The sequence below is a fragment of the Bufo bufo genome, chromosome 2 (genome assembly GCF_905171765.1).
Source record: "Bufo bufo chromosome 2, aBufBuf1.1, whole genome shotgun sequence".
NCBI lineage: Eukaryota > Metazoa > Chordata > Amphibia > Anura > Bufonidae > Bufo > Bufo bufo.
In genome coordinates, this window is record NC_053390.1 from 361,905,860 (window position 1) to 361,928,672 (window position 22,813).

The 22,813-nt window shown below is 46.9% G+C and overlaps 1 protein-coding gene across 1 annotated transcript in view; it reads left to right on the forward strand.

The window, feature by feature from the left end:
* Positions 1-22,813, forward strand: part of KDM4C (lysine demethylase 4C) — a 320,670-nt gene that overhangs the window by 221,799 nt on the left and 76,058 nt on the right. The window contains 1 exon segment of the mRNA XM_040419760.1: positions 19,886-19,994. Coding sequence (XP_040275694.1) covers positions 19,886-19,994 — 109 coding nt within the window.

The window sequence follows — 22,813 nt, forward strand, 5'->3', positions numbered from 1 at the left end:
TAACAGTGACATGCACAGTGCCCCCATAACAGTGACATGCACAGTGCCCCCATAACAGTGACATGCACAGTGACCCCATAACAGTGACATGCACAGTGACCCCATAACAGTGACATGCACAGTGACCCCATAACAGTGACATGCACAGTGACCCCATAACAGTGACATGCACAGTGACCCCATAACAGTGACATGCACAGTGACCCCATAACAGTGACATGCACAGTGACCCCATAACAGTGACATGCACAGTGACCCCATAACAGTGACATGCACAGTGACCCCATAACAGTGACATGCACAGTGACCCCATAACAGTGACATGCACAGTGACCCCATAACAGTGACATGCACAGTGACCCCATAACAGTGACATGCACAGTGACCCCATAACAGTGACATGCACAGTGACCCCATAACAGTGACATGCACAGTGACCCCATAACAGTGACATGCACAGTGACCCCATAACAGTGACATGCACAGTGACCCCATAACAGTGACATGCACAGTGCCCCCATAACAGTGACATGCACAGTGCCCCCATAACAGTGACATGCGCAGTGCCCCCATAACAGTGACATGCGCAGTGCCCCCATAACAGTGACATGCGCAGTGCCCCCATAACAGTGACATGCGCAGTGCCCCCATAACAGTGACATGCGCAGTGCCCCCATAACAGTGACATGCGCAGTGCCCCCATAACAGTGACATGCGCAGTGCCCCCATAACAGTGACATGCGCAGTGCCCCCATAACAGTGACATGCGCAGTGCCCCCATAACAGTGACATGCGCAGTGCCCCCATAACAGTGACATGCGCAGTGCCCCCATAACAGTGACATGCGCAGTGCCCCCATAACAGTGACATGCGCAGTGCCCCCATAACAGTGACATGCGCAGTGCCCCCATAACAGTGACATGCGCAGTGCCCCCATAACAGTGACATGCGCAGTGCCCCCATAACAGTGACATGCGCAGTGCCCCCATAACAGTGACATGCGCAGTGCCCCCATAACAGTGACATGCGCAGTGCCCCCATAACAGTGACATGCGCAGTGCCCCCATAACAGTGACATGCGCAGTGCCCCCATAACAGTGACATGCGCAGTGCCCCCATAACAGTGACATGCGCAGTGCCCCCATAACAGTGACATGCGCAGTGCCCCCATAACAGTGACATGCGCAGTGCCCCCATAACAGTGACATGCGCAGTGCCCCCATAACAGTGACATGCGCAGTGCCCCCATAACAGTGACATGCGCAGTGCCCCCATAACAGTGACATGCGCAGTGCCCCCATAACAGTGACATGCGCGGTGCCCCCATAACAGTGACATGCGCGGTGCCCCCATAACAGTGACATGCGCGGTGCCCCCATAACAGTGACATGCGCGGTGCCCCCATAACAGTGACATGCGCGGTGCCCCCATAACAGTGACATGCGCGGTGCCCCCATAACAGTGACATGCGCGGTGCCCCCATAACAGTGACATGCGCGGTGCCCCCATAACAGTGACATGCGCGGTGCCCCCATAACAGTGACATGCGCGGTGCCCCCATAACAGTGACATGCGCGGTGCCCCCATAACAGTGACATGCGCGGTGCCCCCATAACAGTGACATGCGCGGTGCCCCCATAACAGTGACATGCGCGGTGCCCCCATAACAGTGACATGCGCGGTGCCCCCATAACAGTGACATGCGCGGTGCCCCCATAACAGTGACATGCGCGGTGCCCCCATAACAGTGACATGCGCGGTGCCCCCATAACAGTGACATGCGCGGTGCCCCCATAACAGTGACATGCGCGGTGCCCCCATAACAGTGACATGCGCGGTGCCCCCATAACAGTGACATGCGCGGTGCCCCCATAACAGTGACATGCGCGGTGCCCCCATAACAGTGACATGCGCGGTGCCCCCATAACAGTGACATGCGCGGTGCCCCCATAACAGTGACATGCGCGGTGCCCCCATAACAGTGACATGCGCGGTGCCCCCATAACAGTGACATGCGCGGTGCCCCCATAACAGTGACATGCGCGGTGCCCCCATAACAGTGACATGCCCGGTGCCCCCATAACAGTGACATGCCCGGTGCCCCCATAACAGTGACATGCCCGGTGCCCCCATAACAGTGACATGCCCGGTGCCCCCATATCCGTGACCTCCACGGTGCCCCCATAACAGTGACCTCCACGGTGCCCCCATATCCGTGACCTCCACGGTGCCCCCATATCCGTGACCTCCACGGTGCCCCCATATCCGTGACCTCCACGGTGCCCCCATATCCGTGACCTCCACGGTGCCCCCATATCCGTGACCTCCACGGTGCCCCCATATCCGTGACCTCCACGGTGCCCCCATATCCGTGACCTCCACGGTGCCCCCATATCCGTCATGTGCACGGTGCCCCCATATCCGTCATGTGCACGGTGCCCCCATATCCGTCATGTGCACGGTGCCCCCATATCCGTCATGTGCACGGTGCCCCCATATCCGTGACCTCCACGGTGCCCCCATATCCGTGACCTCCACGGTGCCCCCATATCCGTGACCTCCACGGTGCCCCCTTTACAGTTACATGCACAGTGCCCCCATAACAGTGACGTGCACAGTAGTGATCGACCTATTATCGGAGTTACCGATATTATCGGCCGATATTCATGATTTTCAAAGTTATCGGCATGTAACCTTGCCGATAATGCTGATAATGCGTCCAGCGTGCTATCACAGAACATGAGCGTGCTATCAGCAGCACAAGGGAGAAGGAGTCGCTCTCTTCCTCAACCTGTGCCCCGCTGCCAATGATGAGAGACGGGAGGAGGAGGGGCAGGTGCACTGCGCCACCAATGATAATTAACGTCTAATACAAATACAGGAGGCGGTGCCCAGCCTATATGACAGGAAGCTGCGATCAGCGGCAGTTAACCCGTCAGGTGCCGCACCTAAGGGGTTAACTGCTGCTGCTGATCGCAGCTCCCTGTCAGAGGCAGGGTGCCGGCTATGTGATAATGCGCGGACACACCCGCCTCTTGTATTAAACGTTAATACATTGGTGGCGTGGTGCTCCCTCCCCAGTATTAAAAACATTGGTGGCACAGTGCGCCCTCCGCCCCACCGCCCAGTATTAAAATTTTTGGTGGCGCAGTGCGCCCCCCCAGTATTAAAATCATTGGTGGCGCAGTGCGCCCGCCCCCCCAACCCCCTCAGTATTAAAGTCAGTAGCCACAGGGTCCCCTCCCCTCCTCTTCATTGGTGGCAGTGGCAGCGTGTGATCTGAGCCCCAGCAGTGTAATCCTGGGGCTCTGATCGGTTACCATGGTAATCTCCCTGCTGCTGTGTGTACTATGTAGGGAGAGTGAGATCCTATTCACCCTAATAGAGCTCTATCAGGGTGAATAGGAAAAGGAATTAAAAGATCCCAGGTTCTAGCCCCTAAGGGGGGAAATGGTTATTAGATAAAAAGTTTTAAAAAAAAACACCAAAATATTAAGTATAAATCACCCCCTTCCCAATTTTACATATAAAATATATACTTTACAAATGACAAGGCAGCACTTCCAGCTTTAAGGTGACAGGGTGAAGACCCCAAAAGACTTTAATCCGGCAACGTTTCGGCCTGCTCAATGAGGCCTTTATCAAGCTACATAACAGTGTATACAACCAGGTATATATACCCACAATCCAATACAAAATAATTACAATCAGTGATTACACATGTCATCAATCAGGTCACATAATCTCCAACTCCATCGTCACGTGACATTTGTGCATAGTAAACATTTGCAAAAGAGTCATACAAAGATATAAAAATTACAAATAGTGATCATCCTTGATTACAATAGATATGTGCATTTCAATCAATATATGTACGTACATCTATTTTAAAAAGAGTTTATGCCCCCTGCATACACAACCCCAAGATGTACATAAAGTGCTTAAGTGCTCCGTGCATAAAGAGTTAAAATCTTTTATTTGTGATGCAGCTGCATCATATCTAAACTTAAAATCAACCTCTTGGAGCTCACCATTCATGGACCCATAGAACAAACCGGCGTTGGCGTCCCTCAGTCTGCAGCGCGCATGCTCCGGGTCAGACGTCACTGGTCCCGCCCCCTACGTCGCCGCGCCCCTACGTGCCAACTCCATGGACCGCAGCGTCATCCAATGGAGCGCATCGCAGGACCAACAGCAACGAGGGGAGGAGGGCCAGGTCATGTGACACAGAAGAACGTCACGCTACATCGGAGGGCGTGTTCATGCTCCGGGTCAGACGTCACTGGTCCCACCCCCCACGTTGCCGCGCCCCTACGTGCCAACTCCATGGACCGCAACGTCATCCAATGGAGCGCATCGCAGGAACAACAGCAAAGGGGGGAGGAGGGCCAGGTCATGTGACACCGCCTAGCATCACTCAACATCCGAGGGCGTGTTCATGCTCCGGGTCAGACGTCACTGGTCCCGCCCCCAACGTCGCCGCGCCCCTACGTGCCAACTCCATGGACCGCAGCGTCATCCAATGGAGCGCATCGCAGGGACAACAGCATAGGAGGGAGAAGGGCCAGGTCATGTGACACGGCGAAAACACCTCGCTTCATCAGAGGGCGTATTCAGTGTCCAAGGAGATAAGAAATATCTCAATGCGGACAATTGCGGAGGTGCCTGTAGTAACAGTGCGCAACCTTGCATGCTACAATAAATCTACAACCTCAGTGCATAAAGGGCGGACGGGGTGGAAAAAATGAACTCGGCCCCCAGCCAGAGGCGATCCCATCTCCTCCACCGGGTCCCCAACTGTCAAAATCATTATATGTGCAATTACAATGGGACAAACCCTTCCCATCTATCTGCACCGCGAACTCTGACATCAGTATATATCCACTCGCTATCCGGCTTGTGGCAAGTGAACATCGTATATCAACTCATGTAGTTCGCTAGTTGTAAAATAGTTTATCGAGGTCAATAGACACATTGCGCATCAAGTCGCCCACTTGGACACACATCCGCCACCGTCCATCTAATCTCCTCACTATGGTCACTTCATTCACCGGCGTGTTCAAGGGTCCATAGGCGGCTCCATGTAATGAAACAGATAAAGGGTCATTGGGCTCATCTACAGATTTATCTGAAATAGATGAAAAAATTTATCAACTTATAAACAATGTGTTAGATTAAGAAAGAGTGTACACTGTTACATATCCCCCACACCAAGCAAAATGGAAGAGGACCCCCACGTCCGGCAAGCTAACTGCACATCCACTATCCACATAGTTCCCATCTGCATTCTGCATTGAGGCCATCAGGCTTCAATGTATGTAACCTGTGTATCCACATAATCTCACGTTGTTTGAGAAGCTTTTCCCTGTTACCTCCCTTTTTCAGTGGTGGGATATGATCTATCACCCTGAATTTGAGGTCCTTCTCCCTGTGTCCAGCTTCAATAAAGTGCTTGGGCACAGGAAGATCTTTCCTCTTTTGGCGAATAGAATATCTGTGATAGTTCATCCTGGTCTTGACATCACATATGGTCTCCCCTACATAAAAAAGATTGCAGGGGCAAGACAAGAGATAGACCACATATGAGCTATCACAGGTTAGAAAGTGCCGTATGTCAAACTGCGTATTTAATACTGTGTGTGTGAATTTCTCCCTATATACATATTACATATTGCCACGTCTGAAAAGTCCAAACAATTTTTAAAAAAAAATTTAATCTCCTATGTGGTGAACGCCGTAACAGAAAAAATGTTTTTCAAAAATGAAAATGCACAGAATATCGGTATAAGTTATCGGCCTGAAAGTTCACAGGTAATCGGTATCTGCTCTAAAAAAAATCTATATCAGTCGATCCCTAGTTCACAGTGCTCCCATATCAGTGACCTCCACAGTGCCCCCTTTACAGTAGCATGAACAGTACCCCCATAACAGTGACCTGTACAGTTCTCTAATAAGTGACATACAATGCCCAATTTGCCATGCACAGTGCCCCTCATGTGCCATCCAGTGCCCACTTTGCTATGCATAGTGCCCCTCATATGCCATCCAGTGCCCACTTTGCTATGCATAGTGCCCCTCATGTGCCATCCAGTGCCCGCTTTGCCATTCATAGTGCCCTTCATGTGCCACCCACAGTGCCCCTTATGTGCCACCCAGTGCCCCCTTTGCCAACCGCAGTGTCCCAGTAACATGCACACCATAAAGATCAGCCTCTGTGGCTGATGGCTATGCTGAGACTCATACACAGCACTTACATTGCGCTGTGTATGAGTCAGTACAGGCTTCTCACAGAAGCCTCTACACTCAGAAGACGACTGGGTCCCAGCACATGCGCAGTAGTGGGGACGACAGTGATGACGTGCCATCTCCTGCGTTCAGAGAGGAAAAAAAGGCCTTCAGAGAAGAAGACTGCGAGGGGCCGGAAGAGCCGAAAACGTGTCGGGGGTGGTCATGTGACAATGAAGAGGATCCTGTAAACCCCTGAGCTGCAGAGGGGGAAGTATACCTGTAATAATCTTCCCTCTACAGGTAATTGTAATGGCATAAATTTAAAGTAGGGGCCGGAGAACCCCTTTTAATATTAACTATCAACACTCATGTAGAGGGTGCTGCTAAGGGAACACTTCAGAGATGTTTTTTTCATACAAATGTACAAATTCATTTAATAAAGTGACTTCCCCTGCATATTAGGCTAGTGACATGTCGTACTTTTATTCCAGCCGCCTCTCGGCATGTTTGCCGTGCTGCCGCCGGAACTCCGGCCCACCCCTATTTTAGACAATGGGGCCCGAGCGGTAGTCCGGGGGCACACGGTCACTAGCGGCAGCTCGGATCCAACAGGCTGTTCACCCGTCGGAACATCCTGCCAGCCTTCCTTGCCGCTAGTGGGAAACTAGGCTTACAAATGACATTTTAAAGGCGTTGTCCGAGTTATTTTTTTGTTCTTTCTATGTTCCTAACTAGGCAAATGTAACAGCTTTCCAATTCACTCACTTTATCTCCAGTTGCTGGTTTCTCAGATTTCACTGAGGGTCACATGACCTGTGATGTCAGCTTCTCTCCCTGCTCTGATAAAGGTCGTTTAGCCTGTAAACGAGATGTCACTGTGCTGGCCACGCCCTCCCCTTCACTGCCGGCTGTCTGCTCTATCCTAGGAATCTTAACCCCTTCAGCTGCACACACTGGGTATCTGCAGCAGTGACAATTCTTGGCACAGGAGCTGGAGGACTAGAGAGAGCATTGCACAAGAAGATAGGGGGAAGATCCTGTGTGTATTAGCAGTGTCATTATACAGCTGGGACTTGTAGTCCTACACATACAACATGCTGCAGAGTCTCCGAGCAGGCAGACATGTCACTCAGGAAGCACTTGTATTCACTCCCTTAGCAGTGTCATTGTACAGCTGGGACTTGTAGTTCTACACATACAACATGCTGCAGAGTCTCCCAGCAGGCAGACATGTCACTCAGGGCAGCTCTTGTATCCACTCCCTTAGCAGTGTCATTATACAGCTGGGACTTGTAGTCCTACACATACAACATGCTGCAGAGTCTCTCAGCAGGCAGACATGTCACTCAGGGCAGCTCTTGTAGCCACTCCCTTAGCAGTGTCATTATACAGCTGGGACTTGTAGTTCTACACATACAACATGCTGCAGAGTCTCCCAGCAGGCAGACATGTCACTCAGGGCAGCTTTTGTATCCACTCCCTTAGCAGTGTCATTATACAGCTGGGACTTGTAGTCCTACACATACAACATGCTGCAGAGTCTCCCAGCAGTCAGACATGTCACTCAGGGCAGCTCTTGTATTCACTCCCTTAGCAGTGTCATTATACAGCTGGGACTTGTAGTCCTACACATACAACATGCTGCAGAGTCTCCCAGCAGGCAGACATGTCACTCAGGGCAGCTCTTGTATCCACTCCCTTAGCAGTGTCATTATACAGCTGGGACTTGTAGTCCTACACATACAACATGCTGCAGAGTCTCCCAGCAGGCAGACATGTCACTCAGGGCAGCTCTTGTATCCACTCCCTTAGCAGTGTCATTATACAGCTGGGACTTGTAGTCCTACACATTCAACATGCTGCAGAGTCTCCCAGCAGGCAGACATGTCACTCAGGGCAGCTCTTGTATCCACTCCCTTAGCAGTGTCATTATACAGCTGGGACTTGTAGTCCTACACATACAACATGTTGCAGAGTCTCCCAGCACTCAGGGCAGCTCTTGTATCCACTCCCTTAGCAGTGTCATTATACAGCTGGGACTTGTAGTCCTACACATACAACATGCTGCTGATTCTCCCAGCAGGCAGACATGGTCACTCAGGGCAGCACTTGTATCTACTCCCTTAGCAGTGTCATTATACAGCTTGGACTTGTAGTCCTACACATACAACATGCTGCAGAGTCTCCCAGCAGGCAGACATGTCACTCAGGGCAGCTCTTGTATCCACTCCCTTAGCAGTGTCATTATACAGCTGGGACTTGTAGTCCTACACATACAACATGTTGCAGAGTCTCCCAGCAGGCAGACATGTCACTCAGGGCAGCTCTTGTATTCACTCCCTTAGCAGTGTCATTATACAGCTGGGACTTGTAGTCTTACACATACAACATGCTGCAGAGTCTCCCAGCAGGCAGACATGTCACTCAGGGCAGCTCTTGTATCCACTCCCTTAGCAGTGTCATTGTACAGCTGGGACTTGTAGTCCTACACACACAACATGCTGCAGAGTGTCCCAGCAGGCAGACATGTCACTCAGGGCAGCTCTTGTAACCACTCCCTTAGCAGTGTCATTATACAGCTGGGACTTGTAGTCCTACACATACAACAAGCTGCAGAGTCTCCCAGCAGGCAGACATGTCACTCAGGGCAGCTCTTGTAACCACTCCCTTAGCAGTGTCATTATACAGCTGGGACTTGTAGTCCTACACATACAACAAGCTGCAGAGTCTCCCAGCAGGCAGACATGTCACTCAGGGCAGCTCTTGTATTCACTCCCTTAGCAGTGTCATTATACAGCTGGGACTTGTTGTCCTACACATACAACATGCTGCTCAGTCTCCCAGTAGGCAGACATGTCACTCAGGGCAGCTCTTGTAGCCACTCCCTTAGCAGTGTCATTATACAGCTGGGACTTGTAGTCCTACACATACAACAAGCTGCAGAGTCTCCCAGCAGGCAGACATGTCACTCAGGGCAGCTCTTGTAACCACTCCCTTAGCAGTGTCATTATACAGCTGGGACTTGTAGTCCTACACATACAACATACTGCTGAGTCTCCCAGCAGTCAGACATGTCACTCAGGGCAGCTCTTGTATCCACTCCCTTAGCAGTGTCATTATACAGCTGGGACTTGTAGTCCTACACATACAACATGCTGCAGAGTCTCCCAGCAGGCAGACATGTCACTCAGGGCAGCTCTTGTATCCACTCCCTTAGCAGTGTCATTATACAGCTGGGACTTGTAGTTCTACACATACAACATGCTGCAGAGTCTCCCAGCAGGCAGACATGTCACTCAGGGCAGCTCTTGTATTCACTCCCTTAGCAGTGTCATTATACAGCTGGGACTTGTAGTCCTACACATACAACATGCTGCAGAGTCTCCCAGCAGGCAGACATGTCACTCAGGGCAGCTCTTGTATTCACTCCCTTAGCAGTGTCATTATACAGCTGGGACTTGTAGTTCTACACATACAACATGCTGCAGAGTCTCCCAGCAGGCAGGCATGTCACTCAGGGCAGCTCTTGTATCCACTCCCTTAGCAATGTCATTATACAGCTGGGACTTGTAGTCCTACACATACAACATGCTGCAGAGTCTCCCAGCAGGCAGACATGTCACTCAGGGCAGCTCTTGTATCCACTCCCTTAGCAGTGTCATTATACAGCTGGGACTTGTAGTCCTACACATATAACATGCTGCAGAGTCTCCCAGCAGGCAGACATGTCACTCAGGGCAGCTCTTGTAACCACTCCCTTAGCAGTGTCATTATACAGCTTGGACTTGTAGTCCTACACATACAACATGCTGCAGAGTCTCCCAGCAGGCAGACATGTCACTCAGGGCAGCACTTGTATTCACTCCCTTAGCAGTGTCATTATACAGCTGGGACTTGTAGTCCTACACATACAACATGCTGCAGAGTCTCCCAGCAGGCAGACATGTCACTCAGGGCAGCTCTTGTATCCACTCCCTTAGCAGTGTCATTGTACAGCTGGGACTTGTAGTCCTACACATACAACATACTGCTGAGTCTCCCAGCAGGCAGACATGTCACTCAGGGCAGCTCTTGTAGCCACTCCCTTAGCAGTGTCATTATACAGCTGGGACTTGTAGTCCTACACATACAACATGCTGCAGAGTCTCCCAGCAGGCAGACATGTCACTCAGGGCAGCTCTTGTATCCACTCCCTTAGCAGTGTCATTATACAGCTGGGACTTGTAGTCCTACACATACAACATGCTGCAGAGTCTCCCAGCAGGCAGACATGTCACTCAGGGCAGCTCTTGTATTCACTCCCTTAGCAGTGTCATTATACAGCTGGGACTTGTAGTCCTACACATACAACATGCTGCAGAGTCTCCCAGCAGGCAGACATGTCACTCAGGGCAGCTCTTGTATTCACTCCCTTAGCAGTGTCATTATACAGCTGGGACTTGTAGTCCTACACATAAAACATGCTGCAGAGTCTCCCAGCAGGCAGACATGTCACTCAGGGCAGCTCTTGTATCCACTCCCTTAGCAGTGTCATTATACAGCTGGGACTTGTAGTCCTACACATACAACATGCTGCAGAGTCTCCCAGCAGGCAGACATGTCACTCAGGGCAGCTCTTGTATTCACTCCCTTAGCAGTGTCATTATACAGCTGGGACTTGTAGTCCTACACATACAACATGCTGCAGAGTCTCCCAGCAGGCAGACATGTCACTCAGGGCAGCTCTTGTATTCACTCCCTTAGCAGTGTCATTATACAGCTGGGACTTGTAGTCCTACACATAAAACATGCTGCAGAGTCTCCCAGCAGGCAGACATGTCACTCAGGGCAGCTCTTGTATCCACTCCCTTAGCAGTGTCATTATACAGCTGGGACTTGTAGTCCTACACATACAACATGCTGCAGAGTCTCCCAGCAGGCAGGCATGTCACTCAGGGCAGCTCTTGTATCCACTCCCTTAGCAATGTCATTATACAGCTGAGACTTGTAGTCCTACACATACAACATGTTGCAGAGTCTCCCAGCAGGCAGACATGTCACTCAGGGCAGCTCTTGTATCCACTCCCTTAGCAGTGTCATTATACAGCTGGGACTTGTAGTCCTACACATACAACATGCTGCAGAGTCTCCCAGCAGGCAGACATGTCACTCAGGGCAGCTCTTGTATTCACTCCCTTAGCAGTGTCATTATACAGCTGGGACTTGTAGTCCTACACATACAACATGCTGCAGAGTCTCCCAGCAGGCAGACATGTCACTCAGGGCAGCTCTTGTATTCACTCCCTTAGCAGTGTCATTATACAGCTGGGACTTGTAGTCCTACACATAAAACATGCTGCAGAGTCTCCCAGCAGGCAGACATGTCACTCAGGGCAGCTCTTGTATCCACTCCCTTAGCAGTGTCATTATACAGCTGGGACTTGTAGTCCTACACATACAACATGCTGCAGAGTCTCCCAGCAGGCAGGCATGTCACTCAGGGCAGCTCTTGTATCCACTCCCTTAGCAATGTCATTATACAGCTGAGACTTGTAGTCCTACACATACAACATGTTGCAGAGTCTCCCAGCAGGCAGACATGTCACTCAGGGCAGCTCTTGTATCCACTCCCTTAGCAGTGTCATTATAGAGCTGGGACTTGTAGTCCTACACATACAACATGCTGCAGAGTCTCCCAGCAGGCAGACATGTCACTCAGGGCAGCTCTTGTATTCACTCCCTTAGCAGTGTAGGGGGAGGGGCAGAGATTGTTTTTATTGCATGTAAACAAAGAGCCAGAAAAGAACCAGGAAAATGAGGAAATGTAGTAATAGAGTAATGAGCGAGCACTCATACACTTGGCAACCAAATTGACATGTGCAGAAAATATTTATTATATCCCCATAAAATACAAGTAATAAAATTTATAAGAACAATGTAGCAATAATATACAACATTACAATCACATATATTGTGGTAGATATGATAGACACTATTGAGTCATATGAATATAGTGTTGAAGTTCAATAATATATATCACACCAAGAAACTTCAAGTATATGCTGTTATTTGGGAAAGAGGGGGTATTACCCTCTTTCCCAAATAACAGCATATACTTGGTTTCTTGGTGTGATATATATTATTGAATTTATCGACACTATTGAGTCATATGAATATAGTGTTGATCATATCTACCACAATATATGTGATTGTAATGTTGTATATTATTGCTACATTGTTCTTATAAATTTTATTACTTGTATTTTATGGGGATATAATAAATATTTTCTGCACATGTCAATCTGGTTGCCAAGTGTATGAGTGCTCGCTCATTACTCTATTACTACATTTGCCTTTAAGAGAGGGTGGGGTGATTCCTCTATATGAGCTTGCAGCACCATACCTTAACTACTTGCTAGTGAGCCACCACAACCTACCACTAAATGAGGAAATATATATATTTTTTTTGCATAAAACTTGCTTAGCTTAGTTATATATTGCTGCCCATCAGATTTTCAGTGCTATATTATTTTTTTTTCATAACTCGGACAACTCCTTTTAACATTTGAAGAAAAACAAAACAATGATTGCTCCAATCCTAGACCGCAGTAACACCAGTACTGCCCTGATGACGGCCCTGGAGACACAGGAAATGGCTTTGATTGCACAATCAACCTACATCATTTTTGATTTCGTATTTAGGCTACTTTCACACTAGCTGCACGGACCTCCGGCAGTCTGTTCCGTCGGGTGAACAGCCTGTCGGATCTGTCCTGCCGCTAGTGACCGTGTGCCCCCGGACTGCCGCTCTGTCGCTATTGACTATAATGGGGGCGGTGCGGAGTTCCGGCGCAGGCATGGCAGCGCACGGCGAGAGGCTGCCGGAATAAATGTCGGACATGTCGTAGTTTTATTCCGGCAGCCTCCCACCGTGCCTCCGCCGGAACTCCGCCCCCATTATAGTCAATAGGGACAGAGCCCCAGTGCGCAGGCACACGGTCACTAGCGGCAGGACAGATCCGACAGGCTGTTCACCCGACGGAACAGCTTGTCGGAGGTCCGTGCCGCTAGTGTGAAAGTAGCCTAAGAATGTATAACTTTCTTGAAGGCTCAGAGAGCTTTAAATCTAGGTGTGCTGATATCAAACATAGGCTTGAGCGAATCGAGCTTTGGATCAAAGATTCGATCAAACACTTCGGGTTTTAATGCTGTATGAGACCAGTCTCCGTACAGCATTAAAATGTATTGCTTCTGTTTATGTAAAATTTGTTTTGAACCAAAGTCACGCAAGACTTCGGTGAATTAGTTTGTTATTCATTTCTTCATCTTTAAAAACATTTAAAATTAGGAATCCGAAGTTGGTTTGGTACCGGCTGGTACCTCGGCACCAAACCTGACTTCGGATTCCTAATTTTTAATGTTTTTTAATGATGCAGAAATGAATAATGAATTAATTCACTGAAGTCTTGCGCGACTTCGGGTTAAAGCGAAGTTTGGCTCCACAGAAGCCAATACATTGTAATGCTGTACGGAGACAGCTTAAAAATCGAAGTGTATGACCGAATCGACTTCGGATCGATGATACTTTTGTATAGGTATTGAATTACCTAGTAATTGCAGCATGTTCTTTCCTCCCTCAGGCATTTCAGTGGTGCGGCTTAAACAGCATTGCTAGGTGACCTCCGTCTCCTATCTTCTATATACAGAAGACGGAGGACGTAGTAGTGGGCAGTCCTGAACGCTGCATGCGCGCACCCATCGGACCGGGATAGTGCCGATATTCGCAATAAAAATTTGCGTTTAGAATATTCTCGATAAAGATTTGTGATTAGAATATTCGCAATCAACTATTTAGGAGGAAGAGGGTGTGTTTAAGTCTGGAGAAAGCCGATTGGTTGGGGTGAGGCTGCGCATTCCCGAGATGAGCCGAATGAATTCTGGGTAGTTAGGGAGGGATGTTTTAGCCTCAGGGTAAGGGCATCGGCGGCCATCTTGAGAAGATAGTCAGAAAGAAGTCTTGTGAGGAGCGGTTGTTATGGACGGAATCTTATTAAACAAGTGGTATGTGAACACAATGCCTATTCTTGTTCACAATTGCAGACAAGAATAGGACATGTTCTATTTTTTTTCCCGGAGCCGCGTACCGGAAGATCAGCGACGCGCTCCGGAAATGCGGATGCAAACAGCACACTGTGTGCTGTCCGCATCCATTCCGTCCCCATAGAGAATGAATGGGTCAGCACCCATTCTGCAATTTGCGGAACGGATGTGGACCCATTATTATGGACTTGTGAATGGACCGTATGGGTGCTGGCACACAGGGCAGTTCTGGCATGCATTCAGGATGCAGTTTTTTATTGTAGCTAGCTGAAATTATTTAAATCATTCCCATTATGCAGAACACCAGGGTTTAACGAGGCTGCTAAGCTGGCTAAGGCTACTTTCACATTAGCGTTTTTTGCGGAACTGTCATGGATCTGCAAAAATGCTTCCGTTACAATCATACAACTGTATGCATCCGTCATGAACGGATCCGGTTGTATTACGTCATATACAGGTAGGACGGATCCGTCATGAACACTATTGAAAGTCAATGGGGGACGGATCCGTTTTCTATTATGTCAGAGAAAACATATCCGTCCCCATTGATTTACATTGTGCGTCAGGACGGATCCATCTTGCTCCGCACCACATCGCGGACAGAAAAACGCTGCTTGCAGCGTTTTTCTGTCCGCAATGGGGACCCAACCAAACGGAACGGTGCACTCAGTTTAGTTCAGTTCGGTTTTGTCCCCATTGACAATGAATGGGGACAAAACTGAAGCGGTTTCTTCCGCTATTGAGATCCTATGACAGATCTCAATAGCGGAATTGAAGGCGCTAGTGTGAAAGTAGCTTAAGTTAAAAACTGAATCCTGAACTGCACTGTGTGCCAGCACCAGGGTCAGGTGAGACGTCTGGCCTTGTCAATCAAGGGGAGGAGAGGGGATCTCGAGGAATGGGCCAGCCCCTCGCTTCTGAGGGAGGGGGGATTTTTGAACAAAATTGACTTGCTCGTCACGAATTAGGAACTTTTCTAAAAAGTGAGTGCGCCCATTCAGGTAGGCTACTCGAACTGCTTGGATTAAAGGAGCATATGAATAGTGTATATTTAAACCCTTTAGGCTAGATTTAAAAAATAAAACCTAGTGATTGGTCTTGTTTGTTTTCGGCAACAAATATGCACTTCTTGAAGCTAATGAAACTCCTTTGTCATTGTCTGTTAAAACCTTATCATACTGCAGCGTATTTTCTTCATTAGTTGTAGAGAGCCTTGATTGCTTAATCTTCTAAGTTTTGTCACAAACTCATGAAAAATACCAAATAATGCCTTTTTTTCTCAGCTTTCTAAGCTACTAGAAAATGTTTGGATATGTACTGGTTGATTAGTTTTGCTGTACGTAATAATTGTTTTCCTGCTTTCATATACTGTCTTGGGGCAATTAGGTTATGTTCAATGTCGACACGTTAACCCCTTCCCAACCTGCGCCGTACATGTACAGCACAAAGGAAACGGTCACTGTACCTCCGTCCTGCAGCCTCTTGTACTTCCCCTCGGCAGATCCGATCACTGTGATTGGCCGATTAGTGCTGACCGGTTAATTGCGGCTCCCTCACTATAAAAGCCAATGACAGGTAGGCTCTCATGGGGGGTGTTTGGTGCTGAAATAAACAGCACCCATCACTCCTAGGTTAGATGGGTGACACCTGTATTCGGCGTCCTGTGTAAGCGCTGGGATTGGCTGGTATACTATACCAGCCAATCGCAGCACAAGAGGGGCATAAAGAATTCGGAGAACTTCTCAGCCCCCACCATTTCAATTTTTTGAAAGCATTCTGATAGGTTCGGTACCCCTCTGTGCTGTTCATTGACCTGCTGGGACTTGTAGTGCACCTGTGCTTTACTGTAATCTATTGTAAAAATAAAAAAGGAAAATTTCCCCTGGAACTACTGCATTGTTCAGTGATTTACTTTGTACATTTGCAGTAGTTCCAAAGTCTAACTATATCTATGTTAATTTTACCTAGTTTGGGGATTCTTTTTTACTGTATTTTTGCATGTGCAGGACATCAGCTTGCGTGCGTGTGTCCTGCTGAGAGCTGATCAGCACTGTTTATTTTATTTTGATCGTATGTGTGCTTTCAGTAAGGAAAAAAAACTAATAGCAGTTAGGGTTAGATAGTGTTATACACTGCTCAAAAAAAAATAAAGGGAACACTTAAACAACACAATGTAACTCCAAGTCAATCACACTTCTGTGAAATCAAACTGTCCACTTAGGAAGCAACACTGAGTGACAATCAATTTCACTGCTGTTGTGCAAATGGGATAGACAACAGGTGGAAATTATAGGCAATTAGCAAGACACCCCCAATAAAGGAGTGGTTCTGCAGGTGGTGACCACAGACCACTTCTCAGTTCCTATGTTTCCTGGCTGATGTTTTGGTCACTTTTGAATGCTGGCGGTGCTTTCACTCTAGTGGTAGCATGAGATAGAGTCTACAACCCACACAAGTGGCTCAGGTAGTGCAGCTTATCCAGGATGGCACATCAATGCGAGCTGTGGCAAGAAGGTTTGCTGTGTGTCAGCGTAGTGTCCAGAGCATGGAGGCGCTACCAGGAGACAGGCCAGTACATCAGGAGACGTGGAGGAGGCCGTAGGAGGGCAACAACCCAGCAGCAGGACCGCTACCTCCGCCTTTGTGCAAGGAGGAACAGGAGGAGTACTGCCAGAGCCCTGCAAAATGACCTCCAGCAGGCCACAAATGTGCATGTGTCTGCTCAAACGGTCAGAAACAGACTCCATGAGGGTGATATGAGGGCCCGACATCCACAGGTGGGGGTTGTGCTTACAGCCCAACACCGTGCAGGACGTTTGGCATTTGCCAGAGAACACCAAGATTGGCAAACTCGCCACTGGCGCCCTGTGCTCTTCACAGATGAAAGCAGGTTCACACTGAGCACATGTGACAGACGTGACAGAGTCTGGAGACGCTGTGGAGAACGTTCTGCTGCCTGCAACATCCTCTAGCATGACCGGTTTGGCATTGGGTCAGTAATGGTGTGGGGTGGCATTTCTTTGGAGGGCCGCACAGCCCTCCATGTGCTCGCCAGAGGTTGCCTGACTGCCATTAGGTACCGAGATGAGATCCTCAGACCCCTTGTGAGACCATATGCTGGTGCAGTTGGCCCTGGGTTCCTCCTAATGCAAGACAATGCTAGACCTCATGTGGCTGGAGTGTGTCAGCAGTTCTTGCAAGATGAAGGCATTGATGCTATGGACTGCCCCACCCGTTCCCCAGACCTGAATCCAATTGAGAACATCTGGGACATCATGTCTCGCTCTATCCTCCAACGTCACGTTGCACCACAGACTGTCCAGGAGTTGGCAGATGCTTTAGTCCAGGTCTGGGAGGAGATCCCTCAGGAGACCGTCCGCCACCTCATCAGGAGCATGCACAGGCGTTGTAGGGAGGTCATACAGGCACGTGGAGGCCACACACACTACTGGGCCTCATTTTGACTTGTTTTAAGGACATTACATCAAAGTTGGATCAGCCTGTAGTGTGTTTTTCCACTTTAATTTTGAGTGTGACTCCAAATCCAGACCTCCATGGGTTGAAAAATTTGATTTCCATTTTTTTATTTTTGTGTGATTTTGTTGTCAGCACATTCAACTATGTAAAGAACAAAGTATTTGAGAAGAATACTTAATTAACTCAGATCTAGGATGTGTTATTTTTGTGTTCCCTTTATTTTTTTGAGCAGTGTATATCATAGCATCTAACTCTGAAAGACTTCTTATAGATGGAATCCAAATTCTCAAAATGACTACCCAATTCTTATGGCTTCTGTCAACTCTACTCAATTTAGGAAATGTCTTCAGAGAATGACCAAAATCACATTTTTATGTTTAGAATATTTTTAAAGAATGTATGACGTTATTTTTAATTTTCCATGTCTATATTTAAACAAAAAACATAAATTTCTGCAGTTTTCGCTGTATCTGTACAGAATTAAAATGTATTGGCGCGAGACTACGGTTAATTCCTACTGTATGCATATCTGCATATTGCAAAACTATTTAAAATAGCAATCCGAACTGGGTTTTTGTACTGGCTGGTACTTCGGTACCAAAGCCCAGTTTGGATGTTTTAACTGGCAGATACATTTTTTCATGACACAATTCTTTTAAAGGGGCACTACCATCAATTTTTGTTATCGCATATTAACAGCCTATATGTGAATATCCTATGTAATTTGTTTAATAAAAACAGGTGGATGGTTTTGTGGATATCAAGTCACTCCATGTATTCTACCTCTTGCCTGGCTCTTAACTCCTTCTGTATCTGGACTTACACAACAAACAGCCTCCCTCGACTTTCTCCGATCCTTTACTGCAGCGTGAAGGGGATGTGTGACTAAATTAAAGCATTACACCTATAAGTGCAAAAAAACTTTTTTTAAAAATGTCTATGAACATTGACTTAAAGGGTTTCTGTCACCTGAAAAATGGATGCTCAACTGGATGACATTAGCGATATGCTAATGTCAGCTGAACATAACTATATTAGTGCCATCTCACTGCCTAAAGCCTTTATTGAGAAAAACAAACTTGTAAAATATGCTAATTAGCCTCTAGGAGCAGGAGGGGCGCTGAACCTGCTCCTAGAGGCTCCGTTTTCTCTCTTCTTCTCTTGATTGGCAGGGCTGCTCTCCTCCTGCCGGCCGTGTCTGCAGTGTAAATCTCGCGCCGTTCAGTATTCGGCACAGGCGCAGTGAGAAAGCCAGCAGCTGCCGAGCGTCCTTCCCTCTCTGCGCCTGCGCCAAATACTGAACGGCGCGAGATTTACACTGCAGACACGGCCTGCGGGAGGAGAGCAGCGCTGCCCTGGCCCTGTCAATCAAGAGAAGAAGGGCGTGAAAATAGGTGGGCAAACGGAGCCTCTAGGAGCAGGTGTAACGCCCCCCCCCCTCCTCCTAGAGGCTAATTAGCATATTATAAAAGTTTGTTTTTCTCAATAAAAGCTTTAGGCACAATATATGCACATAAAACTCGCATCATGATTTTGGTGCGGATTTTCTGTTTAACAACCCCAATGAGTCTATTGGGAAAAACCGCTCTACCAAATCGACATGCTGTGGACTTTAAAATCCCCACGGCAGGTCAATTTCCGCAAGGAAGAAAAAAAAGCATGGTACACATGTCTAATCTCATTCACCTTGCTGGCACTGTATTACGCTGTGGTTTTTCTGCGGAAAACGCACAAGTAATCTGCATCGTGTGTAGATAGCCTTACAGTTCTGATATTGGGTACTGATCTCATCTTTGCCAGTATGGTATCTGGTGCTGCTCCATGGTGGTTGTGCCTGAGTAGAACATGCAGCTTCATTGCCACAATAAAAATCCGTCACAGGGTTCCCTCTTCCATATGTCATTTATTATGGTCCTGTTGTCTTATGTTGCGGAGGCGCCTGCTATATCTGCACCCCCTATAGCTGCTATTTTCTGTATCGGGACCCTTTACATAATGGATCACAACAGATGTGCCTTAAGTTTCTTGAAAGCACAGTGTGAACAGAACCAGCTATCCCTGAAATGTCTCTTAACTAATGTTGTGCTTGTTTCTCGTCTAGATGGGCACATGTAATGTGTGCAATTGCTGTCCCAGAAGTAAAGTTTGAAAATGTGATGGAGCGATCTCAAATAGACACCAGCAGAATTCCCCTTGAGAGGTTAAAATTGGTGAGTACGCAGCAAGTGTATATTCCGATAGCTAAAAATGGATAGGAGACTTTTAAAGTGGATTTAAAAGACAGACTTGCTTTTCAGTGGGTCTCAAAGCCAATGTATTGTGAGAATGAATAGCACATTTCCCTCTTTGTTTTAAAATCATCAAATACAGTTGTTGAATAGGTTCCCGTTGTGCCATGTCTTGAGTACCTTTTACACAGCAAGCAGTTTGTCAAGGGAGAAATCTAAAAATGCTGTGCTTTTGAAGAGCACAGGGTTAGAATGGAATTATGTTTTTGTTGCATACCTGACAGACAGAATCAATCAAGATTAAAGTAATAGGGGGATTTGCGAGTACTTTCTAATTTTTATTAAATTTAAACTTAAGCTGACCATACAGATTAGGGGAGCATCCCGACTCCCCTAACAGCTGATTGGTAATGTAGGAGAAGTTAGCCGTTTCTTAATGTCAACAAAAGAGTGCGGGGCAGATTTACCAATCCTGTCTTAATACTTACATTTAAGCAGTCTAAAAATATGCCAGATTTATCACAGAAGTTCAGGCTAGATGATAAATTTGTCACATCTTTAGACTGTCTAGCCTAAATTTTTGCCCCTGAATAAAATTATAAAAATGGTCTTATACTTATCTCTTTCTTCAGTGCCTCTCTGCCAGTCCAATTCTGTTTCCACTTGTTTACAAGCTGCAGTGGTGATTTGCCGGTATACGGCACATGAGTGCTGCAGCCAACCATTTTAGATTTTTAACCCCTTAAGGACCTCCGCCGTATATGTACGGTGGAAGTCCATTCCCTAAACATGGCGCCCGCTCGCACGTGCAGCGGGCGCCACAGCCGCTGGGTTTCTGCTATTTTAAATAGCAGAAACCCGTGGCACTTGTATGCGATCAGCCATAAGGCTGATTGCATACATTTTAATCTTCAGATGCAGTAGTCAAATGTGACCACGGCATTTTCGCAGTCCGGAAGCAGAAGTCGCGCGGTTCCACTCCAGTAACAGCGTTCCCTGACTGAGATCGGGGAACCTGTTACATTACTGAAATAGCCCAAAGCCTCAAGCAGGCTTCGGTGCCTATTTCAGGAATATACCAATACAGGCCACTAGGTGGCAGCATTGTATTTGCATAGTACAAATGAAGTGTTCATTGATGTCTATATAGCCATCAATGAACACAATGGGCAATCTAATGATTGCCAGTTATTGTCACCCAAGGTATCAATAGTGACAAAAGTAAAAAAAAAAGTTTTTACAAATATAAAAAAACACCTAAAAGTTCAAATCACCCCCTGTCCTTAAAATAAAAATACTTAACCAACAAAAAAAAAAAAATCATGGGCATCGCCGTGTGCGAAAATGCCCATACAATTAAAATATAACAATATTAATGGAATGTGGCAAATGGCGTAATGGGGGAAAAAAATAAAAACAGCCAATTTGCAATTTTTTGTCACTTCAACTACCCAATAATTTTTTTTATAAAAAGTGATCAAAAAGTCTCACACACCTCAAATTGGTATCATTGAAAGAACAGATCGTCCCGCAAAAAATTTGCCCTCATACAGCCCCGTACACATAGCTACAAAAAAGTTATAGGGGTCAGAATATGGTTATAAATGTATTTTATTTTTTTCAGTATTAAAACGCAAGAAAAATTATACAAATGTGGTATCGTTGTAACCGTACTGACCTGGAGAATAAAGATAACAGGTCAATTTTACTGCATAGTGTACAGTGTAAAAGAAATATTTTAAACCTTTATCAGAATAGCTTTTTTTCCCCAATTCTACCGCATTTGGATTTTTTTTTTCCGCTTCCTACTACATGTTATGCAACTGTAAATGGTGCCATTAGAAAGTACAACTTGTCCCGCAAAAAATAAGCCCTCATAAGGCTATGTGACTGGAAAAATAAAAAAGTTAGGACTATGGGAAGGTGGGGAGGGAAAAACAAAAATGCAAAAATGAAAAATCCCCCGGTCCTTAAGTGGTTAAGGAGCTTGTCTGAGATATATAATTATTTTAGACAACTGCTATAAGCTACACGTATGTTCAGTGAAGCCATGCCCCCTCAGTGAATGAGGTGCAATGGATTATTCTTTTTGAGTTAGTTTCTTCATAAATATATCTCAAATAATGTGCTAAATTGTGCTTAAAATGACTTCAGGAGCAACCACAATAGTAAATGTAGGCCTATAATACATCTTTGTAAAGGCTATGTATCACAGGGAAATGACTCCATTATTTTTACATTTGTAAACAATTATTTTGGATCTAATTTGAACCCCAGTAGAGAACTGGAGCTACCTAATTAATCAGAACATTCATGATCATGACATGTACTAAAGAGTAACAGCGAGCTCTGCATTCCAGTCACAGCTCTGTACATTTTGTAACCACTATGTCTGGCACCGAGGCTCGGTCCCATTGGCAGCAGCCCAATACCAGCCATATGGATTGTGTATCACCTATGTGCCACCTCTCGGTGTACTGGCAGGCAGTATAGAGGCAATAACATTGCTCTGCGGGACCAGATCCGTACTCTGATGATATGAACCATGTTTGAATTGAACTACATATATGCATACTTATACACTGCTCAAAAAAATAAAGGGAACACTTAAACAACACAATGTAACTCTAAGTCAATCACACTTCTGTGAAATCAAACTGTCCACTTAGGAAGCAACACTGAGTGCCAATCAATTTCACATGCTGTTGTGCAAATGGGATAGACAACAGGTGGAAATTATAGGCAATTAGCAAGACACCCCCAATAAAGGAGTGGTTCTGCAGGTGGTGAACCACAGACCA